This window comes from Equus asinus, chromosome 7 (assembly GCF_041296235.1).
Source record: "Equus asinus isolate D_3611 breed Donkey chromosome 7, EquAss-T2T_v2, whole genome shotgun sequence".
Lineage (NCBI taxonomy): Eukaryota > Metazoa > Chordata > Mammalia > Perissodactyla > Equidae > Equus > Equus asinus.
The window spans coordinates 65,527,390-65,544,200 of record NC_091796.1 but is presented as its reverse complement, the minus strand read 5'-3'; the positions used below and the strand labels follow the sequence as shown (position 1 = coordinate 65,544,200).

The window sequence follows — 16,811 nt, the reverse complement described above, 5'->3', positions numbered from 1 at the left end:
TTTTGTATGTTTAATAAAAACCATCTCCAGTGTTTCCCTGTGTAGTCTGTGGGTAGTGGCTGAGTCTGTGTGGACTCAGTTTCAGCGGCTCACTCGGGCATGTGGGACCAGGACTGCAGATTGTCTCTCCGACTCCCCCCACCCTGCCCACAGTTTGAGGGCCATCCCACAGAGAAAACAGTTTTCCAAGAATGTTGGAGTTACATGTAATTAAACTTAATCGGACAATTATAGTTGAGTAGTGATATTCTATGTTTTTCTGTTATGGAATCATGAGGTTCTTCCTTATACCTAGTATTAAAGTAGTTTGGTCAGGCGTTTTAAACGTGGAAAGCTGAACTAGCACTTGCAGTGGAAATTGAGAGATGAATGCATTTTGAAAATTCAGTTGATTATTAAAGGATTTAATTAACCTATGCCAATATTTTTTCCTCGATTTCCTTAAATATTCATGAATAAGCTATATATTTATATTGGGAGAAAGCTAATAGAAGGTTTGGCAATGTCAATTTCAATGACTGCCTAAAGTTTAATAGAATATTGTGATTTTAAATTGTATTTGGTTGTAATACCAAAATCATAAGGAAGGTCAATCTATATTGCAGCCTGTACTTTAAAAAAAATAACTTTCTTGCCATAACTTTGGCATTTATTATCTTAGATAAGAAATCCCTAGGGATATGTGATTCTCCCATCTTCCTTAGTATTCTTATAAAATCTTCAGTTCTAGAAGCAGTCCATATATATAAAAGTATTAACATACTGATTTTATATTATGGCACATACTGGCTCTCTGGTCTGAAGTTCCCAAACGCGACTTGTCATTGTTTTAAAGTATTCCCTAATGAAATTGCCATAGTTGATCAGCAGCAAGAGGAGTTGGAGACAAAATAAGACTTTCAGTAATTATAATGATTATTTAAAATCTAAGTTTTGATGTGAAATTTACTTTGTCTTGTGTGGAAGTGCTTGTGACCATTGGTTCACACCTGTGATTAGCAGTAGCCAAGAGAGCCCCGGGACCACCGTGTGCAACACTGAATCCATGATGTCTGTTGAAACGGTGGCTCTGACTCGTCACCTGACCTTGTCTGCGCTCCAGAGGACTGCTCTCGCCAGCTCAGCATTGAGTTAAGGACGGAAAGACATGCTCAGTAGCATAGGGTGCAGTGAAGCAGTGAGAACTGGAGGTGGCTCATCTGGAGAGAAGTGCTTTCTAAAGTCAATGTGAAAGAGGGGTTACATTCACTCCTTGTAGTTCCTAGGCTGAAAAAATGAATGCTCTGAAAACAGCAGCTCTGAACCGGCGAATTCCTCACCTCAGAAAATATTCCTGCACATGCTGGATAAACACTTGTTGGGGACCATCCAGTATTGGGAGGGAGGTAACTAAATGATTCATAGGCTCCCTCACAACTCTGCATGGCTATGAATTATAAAAGACAATGGGAGAAATTTTGGGAGTAATAGAGGGTGAAAAGTTATTGGAATAATTTTAGCTTGGGTGCTAATACCAATTTGCATACTTGTTGCTATGTCATATGCCACCCAGAAGTTACAAATATTAAAATGAGGTAAAGTGTGGTCAATAAAAATATGCAGTTAAATACTTTTCCATATGCTTTTTTCAGTATTACCTCCAGGTAAAATATACCAGAGCAGCCACTGCATTTCTAAAAAGGAAAATTGTATAGCAGTTTTTCTCTGTCCTTTAAGAGATGAAAGAGACACAGTGAAATTTGTCAATAAAAGCTTTAGGAATGGCTGCACATACACATTTACATTCAAGGTGATAACACTAGTAGTTTCATTTCAATACAGATTATGTTAGAAGACTCTTAAATTTCAGACATGGTCATATATATATGCTATTTGGAATTCTTTTATCTAGATACAGATCTTGATCGTGAGTCTCTTGATGATAGATGTGCAGCTAGTTTCTCCCGGAACTCATGAAGATAATTATATTGCTGAAAAAAGTAAAGACACATTGAAATACATGGTAGAAAACCAGGTACCAGAGTCCTCACAATACTACTAGGTATCAGGAATCAGTATTTGCTCAGAACAGTTCTACATCCTTCTGGGTAAGGAAGCATTTGTGTCAGGGAAGTTTTCTCTCAATAAAGCTCCATATAGTGTGAAAAACTATTGCTTTAAAAATCTCTAGAAATCAGAAGGTAGCATGAAATACAGATGAATGTTTTATAAATCAGCAAAATCCTTTCTCCCTTTACTGGCAGGAGCAAATAAGATTAAAAATAACTACATGAATGGGGCCGCGCCCAGTGGCGCAGCAGTTAAGTTTGCACGCTCCACTTTGGTGGCCCAGGGTTCGTCGGTGCGGACCTACGCACCGCTTGTCAAGCCATGCAGTGGCAGGCATCCCACATATAAAGTAGAGGAAGACGGGCATGGCTGTTAGCTCAGGGCCAGTCTTCCTCAGCAAAAAGAGGAGGATTGGCAGCAGATGTTGCTTGGGGCTAATCTTCCTCAAAAAAAAAAAAAGCCTAAATGATGGCATTCTTCTTGCTAATGTATTTTCCCCTGGGGGGTAAGTGGGAAAGGAGAGGGCACTTTCTGTAGCAGTTAACGGTGGTACATTCAAGAAAACCTATTTCTTAGATTATAGAAGCCCACTTTTGTGTTTTTTGTGATGACATACATTTGGAACAATTTTCATAGTAGATAATATTAAAATAAAATCACTAATCTTAACAGATAAGCAAAAATTAAAAAAAGCTTTAAGTAATTCATTTGGAGTTTTAATAGGTTCCCAGAGAATATTCTTACTCTGCCAGTAATCTCATTTCATATCATCATTGAGAAGTTGAAATTGCATACTGCTAACTTACATCAGGACAGAGATGGGAAAAGCCTGTTTGCCACAGAATGCTGAGGTGACAAATTGACAGCCCACATTAATGTAGGCTTAATTCTCTCAAGATTAAAGATGTAAAACATGCATATACATACATATATACATATGTTTGACCATGTGTTTGTTTCAAAGAGAGCCTCGAGAACATCATGATTTTAAAGCATCATTTGATTTTAACAGATAATAAGGGGAGCTCTCTGTTTCCAGAACCTGTACCATGAAGTGGATCCTGTATGGATGGTTTTGTGAATGACTTTATTTAACCCTGAGAATCAGGCTGCTTGGTGAGTTTATCAGTTATAATTCAGGTACATGACACTTGGTTAGACCCCGAACTCTGGGAAGATGGACTCAACCCCAGGGAGCTGCCTAAAGGCCAGGATTCTTGAGTGCCCACCCCTCTGAGTCAGTCCTGAAGGTCAGACAGGTGCTTGGGGAAGGGAGGCATGTTAGAGCCACAAATAAGTAAAATCTGCAGTCTTTTCAGCACATGATTAATACACAATGACATCCTTAGGGCCTTGCTGTGCAGCATTTTTTAAGTGTTAAGGGGAAAGTAAATATGGAAGGCGTCACTGGTTATCTACAGCTAAGGATAATTGGCATTGCTTTATTTATTTATTTTTTTTTTTGAGGAAGATTAGCCTTGAGCTAACTACTGCCAGTCCTCCTCTTTTTTTGCTGAGGAAGCCTGGCCCTGAGCAAACATCCGTGCCCATCTTCTTCTACTTTATACATGGGACGCCTACCACAGCATGGCGTGCCAAGCAGTGCCATGTCCACACCCAGGATCCAAACCAGCGACCCCCGGGCCACTGAGAAGTGGAATATGTGAACTTAACTGCTGCGCCACTGGGCCGGCCCCAACTTTACATTTTTTTTGTATGACAGTCATTCATCTATCTTTATTAAATACTTTGGTGATATAGGATATTTATTAGATATTTTTGGCCAAAAATCTACCCAAGAAACTACCAAGTTTTTAGTAACCATCTCATTTTTCCAAGTGAGAGGATCCATTCCAAGAACCGAATGGGAGAAATCTGAACATTCGTAGATCTGGAAGAGGAAACCGGAAAGTTGAAATTTTTTTCATTATTTTGTTTGAAACACTGAAATTTTTCAGACATCCAGGTTATATTTAAATGTAAACTAAAAAAAAATCAAAATATAGACAGGTGATCTATGAATAATAGAACGCTCTGGATTTTCACCGTCCTCTCGATGATGTTATCACTGTATTTGTGACGGTCTGCCCCTCACAACCACGGGAGAACAGTCAGCCCCCTCACCTTTATGGTCTGTATCGCTCCAGATCCTCTCAGGCCCCTCAGGCTGTCTATGGCTTGCTGCGGTGACACTGTGTCAGACAGGTAAAGTAGGAGACAAGCGGCTACTAATAGAACGTGACAGGAAAACAGGATATTAATAAATAATGATAGGGGAGAGCATTTTATATTTATTTAGACTTCTTTGGTGCAGAAGATGAGTTTGGTGTAATTGTTCAAAATGAATTAAAAGACAGGCCTTTTAGTATGTTTTTCACAGTTAAATTATGATTTTAAATGTCTGTAGTTGATTGAAAGTTTAACACTGGCTTCATTGTTTTAAACAGCTTTATTGAGTTATAATTCATATACCATACCATTCATTCATTTAAAGCGTACAATTCAGTGGCTTCTGGTGTATTTATAGACACGTGCAGCCATCACCAGTTTTAGAACATTTTCATCACCTCAAAAAGGAACCGTGTGTCTCCTATCACCCCATCACCCTCCCTAGGCAGCCACTAATCTACTTTCTGTCTCTGTGGACTTGCCTGTCCTGGACATTTCATCTAAGTGGAATCACATGTGGTCTTGTGACTGGCTTCTTTCACTCAGTAAATGTGTTCAAGATTCATAGATATTGTGGCACATATGTGTACTTCATTCTTTTTTATGGATGAATACTATTCCATTGTATGGATACACATTTTGTTAATCCATTTGTCAGTCGATGGACATTAAAGGTGTTTCCATTGTTTGGCTATTATGAATAGTGCTGCTATACACATTTGTGTACAAGTTTTTGTGTGGACATTTTCATTTCTTTTCAGTGTATACCTAGGAGTGAAATTGTCGGTCAAATGGTACGTCCGCGTGTAACTGTTTGAAGTGCTGCCAGACTGTTTTTCACAGCGGCGGCACCAGTTTGCACTCCCACCAGCAGTGTCTGAGGGTTCGTTTCTCCCCATCCTCACCAACACTTATTTTCCATTTTTTGGATAGTAGCCATCCTAATGGGTGGTAGGTGGTTTCTCATTGTGATTTTGATTTGCATTTCCCTGATGGCTAATGTTGAGCGTCTTTTCATGTGCTTATTGGTCATTTGCATATTTTGTTTGGAGAAACATCTATTCAGATCCTTTGCCCATGTTTTAATTGGGTTTTTGTCTTTGTATTATTGAGTGGTAAATGATCTTTGTATATTCTAGATGAGCCCCCATGTTTTGTAAATATTTTTCACACGCTGTGGGTTGTCTTTTCACTTTGATAGTGCCCTTTGAAGCACAAAAGTGTTTAATTTCACTGCTGGCTAACACTAAAAAGAATAATTGTTACTTCAGTGTCCCATTTCATTAACTGTTTTTTTTCCTAACACATCTTTTAAAAAAAGTTAGCATTTGGTCATTAAACTTTGGTTTTCATACTTCTGTTACCCATGAATATTATTCAGAAGTTACTGTCAGTGTCATAACACCTGCATCTGGAGAATATTAGAAAACAAAACACAAGAATGCAGGTGCTAAGACTTGTAAATTGTGTTTTCCAGAACCCCCCAAAATAATGCTGAAAATACCTCCCACTCCCACCCAAGTTTTCTAAGGAACAGTAAATTTAGGGCCTTAAGTAATTCTTGGTTCTTAGCAGACGTATGTTGTGTTTTGTTTCATTTTCATACAAGGTGAGCATATGGCCCAGAAACAGGAATTGGCCTACTTCAAGGTTAAAAAAAATGCTGAATAATGAAAATATATTTCTTACCAAGACAGGATCTCCCAAGTCCTCCATAACAGCTGCAAGGGAAGAACAGTTTTGAAGTTTGTGCATTTTCATTCCATCCTGACATTAAACTAAAGACTTGCTCTTTCTGCCATCTATTGCTAACTCTAGTGCTGAGCACACGGAGATTAATAAGGATTTCCGAATCAGTCAAGAGCAGAGTGTGCTGACTTCCTCGTTGGGAGGTATCCAGGCGCCTCTAGGGTGAGGTAGCGGGGCCTTTTCACTGACCTCTTTAAACGCCAGGATCCACACCTGAGAAGTGGAACGTGTTACTAAATACACAGAAATCAGACTCTTTTTACCATCTGCCAACTTTGATGACTTTCCTCTGTCTAAACAAAATGGTGGTGGTTATGAGACAAGTGCTGTCTAAGAACTCGATTTATCCAGAAAGAGTACAGAGGCAGCGTGTCACAGAGGTTCAGGGCCTCGGCCCTGGAGCCCCACTACCTGGGTTGAATCCTGGATCTGTCATTGTTAGATGTGGAAACCTAAGCAAGTTGTTTAACCTTTTCAACTATGAATGGTGACAGCAACAAGACCTGCATCCTAGGGAGGTCTGAGTGAGGTAACATTTGCCAAGGGCCTAGGGCTTGGCCTGGAGTAAGAGGTAAATGAACGTTAGCTGCTATCATCGTGAAATTAGCAGTTCTGCATAGCTGAATTTTCCTGAAGAATGAAGCAGCAAACCCATTCATTTTAATCATTTTCAAAGATCCTAAAAAATTGTATTACACACTTCCTAACTTTCTTCGAGGGTATACTGAACCCAACTTGGTGCTGTGACGTATCGTGAACATCAATTACTGTCTGGTAGATGAAGCTGCAGATACTGTCTTGTGATAGGATGTGAGACAGAGGACCAAACCGGTACTGACTCCTGGAGTGTTCGTGAACTTGCTTTCTACAGTGTCCCAGATGTAGGCCTGTTTCAGAGCTGAGGACCTACCGCATAAGGGCAGAGAAGGCAGAACACTTCAGTGGCTTCTGCAAGATTCGTACTGCCTTACACCTCTTGCCACTCGTATCTTTCCTCCTCTGTCTGATTGATTCCTACTTGTCTTTCAAAACTCAGCTCAAATTTCATTCCCTGAAATGCCTTTGTGCATGCACAGAAACTTGCTGTCCTCTGTGCTGCCTCGTGCACACCCTGTGCGAGTCTTACTGCACTTACATGAGTGTCAGCTGTGGGTTCCTTGAGGGTGGGGACTGAGCCTCAGAGTGTGTGTTCTGTATTTACTGTTGGGTACACAGTAGGTGTTATGGATTGAATTGTGTCCCCAAAAGACATGCTGAAGTCCTCCCCCCCAGTGGCTGTGAATGTGACCTGATTTGGAAACAGCATCTTTGCAGTGTAATCAAGTTAGGATGCGGTCATCCAGTGGGTCCTAATCCGCTGTGACTGTTGTCCTTATAAGAAGAGGAAAATGCCAAGTGAAGAGACACACAGGGAGAACCATGTGACGACAGAGGCAGAGACTGGAGTGATGCAGCTGCAAGCCAAGGACACCGAGGAGGGACGGCCACCACCGGAAGCTGGGGAGAAGCAAGGGACGATTCTGCCCAGAGTCTCAAAGTGAGTGTGGCCCTGCTGACACCTGGATCTCGGACTTCCAGCCTCCAGCACTGGGAGAGAATAAGTCCTGTTGTATACGCCACCCGGTTTGTGGCACTCTGGTATAGCAGCCCTGGGAAATGGTCTAACACAGGAGGCGAGCAGTGCCCACCGATTTCATAAAGGAGACAGCAGCGGGAGACAATAGGACAGGGCAAAAATTTACCAGACCCCATTTCTGAGGGATAAACTCTAGAGCTTCCAGCAATGTGGGCATCAAAGGTGGCAGAATGGATAGAAAACTGTGTCCACACAAACATTCGTCACTGTAGGGACACTCTTGGAAGCTCTAGGACAATGAACATTTCCAGTCCTCAGATGCTTTATTTTATGGGACCCTGAAGCATTCGACATACGCAAGGCCGCTCATCCACCTTTCATCCTGTTTGTATTCTGTTCAAACATCAGAGCATTGGTTTGCTAGAACTTACTAGAACCTGCTACAGTAGAATTTGTTAAGCTTCACTAAACTGAGCTTGTTTAATCTCTAGAAACTTTTCAGTAGAGACTGCTTTCAAAGATTTATTTGGAAAAATAATCTCAGAATTGGTTAGAAAAATGGGTCTAAAAAACTGGAAAATATTTTTTGTTAGTTGCATCTATCTACCGAATGCTGTTTTTCTTAGACTTATCAGAAAATTTAGCATAGGCAACTGTATGTATTTTAAAATTTTGCTTTTACAATTAGTACTAGATGAGAGATCATGTTTTTCTGTAAGGTTGGAAACTAGCATGTAGGATGGCTTCTAGCTCTTTATTCCCAACTCTGCAGGCTGCAGATCTCTGTTATCTGAGTTCGGTTTGGCCACAAACAGGTGTCCCCAGAGACCCCCGTATTAGGTGGTTGGTTCTCTGAACAGCAGCTACTGGCATGAGGCATCTGAGCTGTAGGATGCAGGAGAGAAGCTGGCTGGGCTTCCCTTTCCCCTGGTGCCCTGAGACACTTGGTTATTGGTACAGTTTGCACGTTCTAGCTCAAAGCAATGACCTTAGGGACCTTAGAGCTTTTGCGGTATCAAACTGTGTAATACTCTATCTTGTTCCGGAATGGATTAAGCAGCTTACTAGTATACAGAAGTACAAGAAGCACAGAGGACTACCTTTCTCCCTGTGGCTGGCTCTCTGCTGTGCGCCTCACCCCAGCAGAGCATCTACTGAGACTTCCACAGCACCGCTTCTCATCTTTGCATTGCTCCTGTCTACTGCTGACTGTACTCTCTTCTTCCTTTTTCTAAGCTACTTTTCTCTTTCCTCATTTTTCTGCCTTCAGTCATTTTCTTTTGTTTTACACTTTCATACCAGCAGCTGTGTATAGCCATTGATAAACAATAAGAGTCCCTCTTTCATTCTGGTAGCAAATTCATATCATCAAATATAATTTTCAAGTCATGTTTTAAGGATTGCTCATTGCTTGCGGATGATCTTTTTGCTGCTAATTTTTAAAAAGTTGACTTTCTTGCTGTTGGAAGCAACTAAGCCCCTTAGAGACTGACCAGTAAGTCAGGCGTTGTTATAACAAGAACGATGCTTCCACCTTTTTGGGAGGGAGAGGGTCCCAAAATTATTAGTAAAGATCTAAGACAACAGCAAAGAAGACAAAGGCTGGTACTCTTTTCTAGAAATTTCCATATCTACTCATGTGTTGTTCTTACTCTTCAAAGTCCTAGCGGCAAGTCTCTGAGTGCTTGCCCTGCGCCAGGCATCACACTAGTACTTTTTACACATCATCTCCTTTAATCCTCACAACAGACTGTGAGGCAGGTCATAAGTGAATAAGGAGGCAACAATTCGAGAAATCACTTTGGGACATTCCTCATGTAATCTGTGGAGAAAAGGAGAACGTACTGTATTAAGGTTTTTCGGTTATTTTTAAGGCAGATCGCAAGCTCCTCCATTATTTCACAGCAGCTGGCTACGTCAGGAGTCCCTCCATGTGGGATTGGATGATGATGAGTGATAATTCCGTACTGATGGTAGAGGTCCAAAAGGTTTGGAACTCTATACTTTGATAGTTCTCCTCTGGTGCAGAAAACAAATATGTCTTGTATACCATGGCTCTTTAGTTCTTCTGCCAAGAGACCAAGATACACACGGACACACACACACAAAACATTACAAATTTAAATATGGTCAAGAGGGAGAATATGGAGTTAAACTTCTTAAATCAAATTAAGTAAATAACAAATGATAATCTATAAATTTGAAGTGCCTATTGATAATCTAAAATAGTACTGATCTGTCTTCAAACTAGGGCAAAAGCCAAGTCACTAAGTACAAAACAGGAATTAGAAACACCTGTGGGCCAGCCCAGCAGTGTCGTGGTTAAGTTGCACGCTCCACTTCAGCGGCCCAGGGTTCGTGGGTTTGGATCCTGGGTGTGGACCTGCTCCACTCATCAAGCCATGCTGTGGCAGCCATCCCACATACAAAATAGAGGAAGATGGGCACAGATGTTAGCTCAAGGCCAATCTTCTTCAAGCAAAAAGAGGAAGACTGGCAAAGATGTTAGCTCAGGGCCAATCTTCCTCACACACAAAAAAAGAAAAAACAGAAGAAAGAAAAGAAACATCTGAATCAAACGGTGGTTAAAATTAAACCTGACTTTATAAGTCAAAATGCTTTTTATTGAATTTTAAGAGGAGTCAATTATATTGCTGTTCTTGAAAAAAATTTTTTTTACAATAAATACTCCTTTAAAATAAATTTAAAAACACCTAATATTTCAAAATAAACTCTTGAGAAGCAATGATAACACCTTTTTTCTGTTTTCTTCTCAAGAATCAAGCATGTCGCTGTGGTCCTCCCTCTGCTGCCTCGGGTTCCCCAAGCACTGCCCGTGACATGCGCAGCCCCCCCCACCCACCCCACCCCGCGCTGCCAGAGCTCGCGCTCCCCCTCGTGTCTGTACTGCGTCACACCATGACGTACTCAACTTTACGGACTAGGTTTCTAGGAAACAGAGCATTAACTGTCTAAATGACGTGACAGCTAATTTCACTGTGCTGAGGTGAACCAAGCAATAAGTTCTATAGACCATTCTATGCGCTGGAACTTCCTGGTGGCAAGATTCACTATGGAGCATTTGGTGCCAAATGAGTAACTAATTTGGGCTGATCTGAGGCCCCTTCTTCCCCGTCCTCTCGATCTGAGGACATTTAGCTATTTGTGTATAAAGCGCCTTTTACCAGGAATCTCTATGCCCGCACTTGAAATCTGGCTGGTCTGCACTGAGAGGTATTGTACGTGTAAAATACATGTATGATTTCAAAGACTATCAAAAACCCCTATCTTATTAATTTGTTTTACACTTAAAACCTGTTGAAATGATACTATTTAGGCTATATTAGGTTAAATAAGATACATTATTAAAATTAATTTTACCTGTTTTTACTTTTTTAATGTGGCAACTAGAAAATGTAAAATTATACATATGGCTTCTATTTTTGGCTCCCAATGTCTTTCTATTGGATAGTGCTGCTCCAGATAATACTATTATATTTTCGTACTTGTAAAAGGATTTAACCTGTAGTTAACATACTTGATCATTTTTAAGAGAGTAGGTAATTTTCTATTAGCCTCTCGTACACACTGGATAATTTCTATTACACAGTAGATTTCAGCGTCCTTAGCAAGGGCTCTGAGGAACCACAGGAACTGCCGCAGGGGGATTCTAGTGCCCCCATCAAACATTCTCATCTGTTTAAATGGATTCCATTTAAGATTTCAATGGAAGAAAAGCTTTGGTAGAAAATTGGGACCCCCTTTTATAGAAGATACTAACTGAATAGGGCTTTCCAAAATACACGAGACTGGTTCTTGAACCAGTGCTTTCAATTATATTTTGCTTATGACTTAAATGTTATCCAAATGGAAATTTCCTACCATGGTGGGTATCTCTAAAGCAGAAAATCTTTACAAATACTGCAAGGGTCAACTAATCTATTAGCTTCTTTAAGTCTGTTTTGGTAGGTAAGGAATAAATTAAAGAAACTACCTTAGCAAATAAGTATTCCAGAACAACGAGGAAAAAACGTTAAGACTTACAAAATCTGTACTGGTCAGAATCAAGCAATATGTACATTTTTATTTTGGTGTATTATAAGGACATTGGTAGGACTATTAGGCTTGAGATAATCCAGGCCAAGCAGAATAAAATATTTTGAAAATCCAAATTTGTTGGCATTATGCAATCTGTAAATTCTAAATGGAGGTGGATTATCAGGGTATTTGTAGGATGATTAGACTTGAGGCGACAGTCGTATGAGCATCCTTGGGCATGAGGTCAGACCCTATTCCACCTTTCCCACCTAGAAGCTGGCTTTCTAAATTTTCTATCCAGGTTGGACAATTTCACTACTACCTCTGGGCTCCCAGCTCGGTGAATTTCTACTACCACCGTCAAGTCTGTAAAGAACAGTATCTTCAAAGATCTGGGCAGCGCAATGTCAGTTTTCTATTTTTCTCCCTCCAACTTAATCAGTGAAAAGCTGTGCCATGTTCAGTAAATGATGAGTTCTCTGGGCACTTGACAAATACCTCTTCACATGTGAGAATAAGTCTATAGTGTGAAGCTTTATGAAATATCGAATATTTATTTGGAAAATTGAGACAAGACTACAGTTTGTTCTTTTTGACAAAGAGATTTTAAGTATTATTTAAAAAAAATCTATTAATAGATTAATTATGGTTGTCTCATATGTACCTACCTGTATCTTTTTGGATATTTCTTCTAACATCTTTAAATTTACAACCTGTAAGTAGTGAGGCAAGTGAAAAGGTCAGTTTTTGGTCATAGATAACAAGTATATTTAATCACATATATAGTACTGTAGAACTTGTTCCACATGATCATTTATATGCTTCAATTCCATTTTGAATGTGAATTTCAATTTCTTATCTTCTAAGAATATAATTCTAGGGCTTCATAGATCCCAGCTGAAGAAACTCCTAAGCAAGGATTCTTTCTTCCGTTTCCTTTCTGTAACCAGTACCTAGCTGTGGTCCTGAGCCTCGCGCTGAGCCCGTGGTCATGTTTTATGAAGAGAGGTCAAAGTACAGAACTGTGCATGCAGATGTTGGGGGGAGAGCGGAGTTACGCTCCTCTACCGAGAGCCCTCCGGGGGGGGCTTCCAAAAGTGAGCTCCCCAGTGCTGACGGTCTATGAAATTCTCTTGCTGCTCAGTACAGAGAATGATGTGTGAGCTACAAAAAATGATTTCAAATATATCAAGAGGAAGCCGATTGTAGTGGTACCCACCTGGAAGAGCGCATAAACCAAGAAACTGAGAGCAATTCACTCGTGACAGGGGCAGCCTGAAAAGAAAATCACTTTATCAAGTTTGGTTCAGTTTGAAAAGAGTTATAAATGGAAATTCAATTTAACCAAATGTGGACTTGCCACTGAATAGGGTGTTTTAAAGTTTTATAGTAGTGATAAAACAAAAATTCATAGTTAAATATCAATGTGTTGGTCACAAAAAGGCCTAGAAAGACTGGAAGTTTTAAAACAGGGACTTACGTGCATTGTTACAATTGAAGTCTTAAAAATGGCAAGTTAATTTATTCTTCCCTTAAACATCATGATGCCTAGATTGCCTAGAGCTAGTATAAATTGTACTTAAGGTACCCTGTGGTATGTCCTGAGATATTTGTATTAGTAACCTTAGGTAAATAAGCTGGACAATGACCAACTGACAATTTCATCCCCAGCACTCATTCTACATTACTATTTTAAGATTATAAATTTCATGTAATAAAAAGCACAGGCCATCCATTCTTTGCTGTAATGGATTTTGGCTAAAAAGAAAGAAATCCAGGCCCTTTGCGGTACTCAGGGACAGAGGGGCAGAGGCTCACCTTGTGTGCAGGATAGAGATGAGCGCAGAGGAGAACAGGGACGTCGCATGCGCACCAGCTGACTGAGAATTAGATGCATTTTTCAGTTTAAAAGGGAGGGTGAGAAGCGGAAATGAAAGAAAACTGCTATTTGATGGCAAAACAAAAGAACTTTAGGGACAAGAACACTTCCGCTCTTTTTTCTCTTCCTACAGTAGGGAATGGTGCTTTGTTAAAGAGAGAGATTATTTATAGGGGTAAGAGAAAGCATTTGATTGCTGGTTGCAGAGACTCCAGTGTAGCCATAAGTCACTGCCAAGATGTGCAAGTTGATTTTATATAGAAACTTCTGTTTTTGTGATTGTATCTATGGTAATGTGGCTTTTATCTTAAACAGGCTCTGTGGGTAAATGCATTCCTGTGGCAAGTGGCTCTAGGATTTGACTTGATAAATGATTAAACGTCTCATCCTATGTTTGTACACAATTCTTTTGTTGGAAAAGAATAAGGAGATTTTAGTACTAAATGGGAGATTATTCCAATCCTATCTCAACTTCTCAACTCCTTACGCACTTGTGTCTACTACGGTTTTCTCAATGGAGTTAGATCCTTTAAAGATTAGAATTATATAATCAGCAGAAGAGAATCACTAAGTATTTTCAGTATGTGGGCTATATAAAGATTATTATGTACACATCAAATATTTTAGTTCATGCTTGATCAGAAATGTTAACATACCATGATATCTGAATTGGAGTCTGTTCATCTTCGATAGGCTCTTCATCTGATGAGTCAAACTCACTTCTTTGCATTGAACTAGGCTTCAAAAGAAATCAGTTATGTTAAATAACTGTAAAGAAGAATATTCACTTATACTCTTAGTATAGCTGATCCTTGCTTAAACACACCCTGAACGCATGGCTGCAATTTAGTCAGCCTGGAATATCAGAGATCAGCAATATCCATAATCAATGACTGCTATTGACCATCCTATTAATAGAGCACCAGGAAGGGGACAGTGAGTTGGACTGGGAACCAGGAAACTTGGCTTCTGGTCTTGACTCTGCCACTTACCGTATAGTCTTGGATTAATTACTTGAGTTTATTCTACATCTCAGTTTTCCACAACTATAAAGTGAGGAGATTTATTCATTCATTCACAAACATTTCTGGGACACCTTCATTTGCCAAACTCTGGAGATGCGAAAATCCATAAGATAAATAGCTTGCCTTCAGCACAGTTGGAGAGATGTGTGCATGGATGACAGAAGAGATACAAGTGCTAAAATGGAAGCATAAACTGTGCCTTGAGAGCAGAGAAGGCAGCGACTGACTGCTTAGGGAGCTGGAGAAAGCTTCCCAGAGGAGACGCAGTAGCTGGATTTGGGAGGATGAGCAGGAGGTTTTTAGGCAGATAGGGAAGAATTTAAGGCAATTAAGGCACAAGGAGAAAGGCTTGTATATTCACAACTGGGATATCAGAACAGAGGAGAGGAAGCTAGAGAAGTCATTTTACCTATCCTATTTCTCAAAAAATACCCACAGACAGCCACGTAGCTTGCTTGAGGGGATGGAGTATAGGTGAATGACCTGCCTCCAGCTCTGTGACTCATCAGACAGGGAGATGGAGATGGAATATGTATGTTCATCTAAGCAGGAGGAACTCAGTCCTGCATGTGGGCAGCACTTTTACCTGGAAGACCGTTGGACCAATAAAAATAGGACAAATAAAAAGCACATCTTTCTTCTACTCCCTAGTTGGAACCAAGTGAAAGAGAAGACAGTGGAGAGGCAAAAGGAGATCAACACGTTAGTTTTATTACTGAGCGTTGAATGGAGGATGTGGCTTGAAAGTTGTGGTCAAATGGGCTTGTCAGTTCTTCACTCCAGGATTGGACCTATCCACCCAGTCCCAGGCTGGACAACCCAGCTCTCCAGGGTGGCAGAGAGCCCCCAGAAGGTACTCTCTGCAGAGAGAAGGGAAGAAAGGGTTGAGCTACTGTGTGATCAGATCACTCACTCTTCCCCTTCTGGGCACAAGTGGAGAAGGAGGCCAAGAGTGAGGACAGCTGATGTCCCTCCACATGGAAACATGGGGATTAGCAAGTGTAACCCCCTACTGTCCTTTCTAGCTCTGAAGCTATATTCTATAATGGTCTTGTTTGTTACAAGATCACATTACAGAGCCAATTTAGGCGATGGATTTGAGTGGCTTCAGATCTGTTTGTATTATTATCAACTCAAGTGAAGGCTCTTCAACAGGTTGTCAGCCCGGGTGGTAGGTGATGTGACTTAGGTGGGACTTCAGCCCCTCGCTTCTGTTTTTTTCTTTCTCTTTAAAGCAGTTTTTAAAGATTTTCAGTTTGTGTGGCCTATTCCCTCAGGCTCTCCCAGCCAGGTGTGCAAGTCCTAACAGGCTGGACGTTTCCGCTCCCCCAGGCCCAGGGATTCTGAACCCCAAGGAAAGGGACGCAGGGCTAGGTGGCCCTGGGGGATGGCGATAGCGGTGTCACACCCACAGGCGGGGACTGGCAATCGTCTTTCGTGAAGTTTTCCCGTCGGCGGTGAGGACTGCTCCCAAGGGGGCGCAGGGACCACGCGCATCCTCTGGGACTGGGGTATCAGGCAGATACCTAAGCTCTCTTTGTCTCAGTTTCCTCCGTAGAACGGGCCTCAGCCCCCTCTGGCAGGGCTGTAACGAGGCGCAAGGGACCCTGCAGGCGACAGCTCCAGCGCACGACAGGCGCACAGCGAGCGTCCATCTCCCCCCATCTGCCACGGACCCTGCCCTCCGCAGCCGGCGCCCTCGCCCATCCCGGGAAGCGCCACCTCCCGACTCAGGGCGGTTACTCGGGAGTCACGGCCCACCAGGCCCACGCTGTCCCCGGGCCCACGAGCTGGCCTCGGCGCCGCTCCCGCCTCTGCCGCTCCGCCCCTCCAAGCCTCGGCCGACTCACCGGCTTCATCGCTATCCGCCTCGCGTCTGACCGGCCACCTCCTCCCTGAGCAGCACCCGCGTCTCAGCCTCCGCCGGTGCCGAGCCCACCCCGCAGCTCAGCTCATTGGTTCATCCTTCCGCGAGGTGGGCGTGGCGTCTCCTAGGAACCAATCAGACCCTCTCCCTGGTTTTACCCCCAACCCCGGGCTCCGACTCGGCTTCTAGCCGCTCATTGGTTGCTAGGAGGCCTTTGAAAGACGCGCGGAGGCGGGCCTGTTGAACGTTGATTGGCTGGGAGGGCGCCCTCCTCCCGCCGGTTGGGAGCGTGGAGGGAAGGGAGGCGGACGGGCAAAAGCGCTTTGGAGACTCTGGAAAGTAGTGCTTTCTAACGGCAGGATTTCAAAGTGGTAGCAGGGTAGGGAAATTTGTTTTCTCAAATTGTTTTTATATTTTAAGGCATGGGAGGAGCACTGTCCTGGAGCGTCTTATGAAAAC

At 41.9% G+C, this 16,811-nt stretch overlaps 1 protein-coding gene across 4 annotated transcripts; it reads right to left on the bottom strand.

Moving 5' to 3' along the window:
* Window positions 1–1,738: 1,738 nt before the first annotated feature.
* CDKN3 (cyclin dependent kinase inhibitor 3) lies at window positions 1,739–16,470 on the bottom strand. Of its 4 annotated transcripts, XM_070513654.1 has the most exons (10): window positions 16,336–16,392; window positions 14,117–14,199; window positions 13,400–13,461; window positions 12,801–12,856; window positions 12,250–12,294; window positions 9,389–9,611; window positions 5,908–5,939; window positions 4,174–4,277; window positions 3,872–3,940; window positions 1,739–1,970 (listed from the first exon to the last, which is right to left on the bottom strand). In XM_070513654.1, the coding sequence occupies exons 2-10, from the start codon at window positions 14,117–14,119 to the stop codon at window positions 1,884–1,886; spliced, it is 681 nt and encodes a 226-aa protein (XP_070369755.1). In that variant the 5' UTR covers window positions 14,120–14,199; window positions 16,336–16,392; the 3' UTR covers window positions 1,739–1,883. The 4 variants fall into 4 exon arrangements, with proteins under 4 accessions (XP_070369755.1, XP_070369754.1, XP_070369756.1 ...); XM_070513653.1 differs by lacking the exon at window positions 13,400–13,461 and having other exon boundaries at window positions 16,336–16,470; XM_070513655.1 differs by lacking the exon at window positions 3,872–3,940 and having other exon boundaries at window positions 16,336–16,416.
* Between the last annotated feature and the right edge of the window lie 341 nt (window positions 16,471–16,811).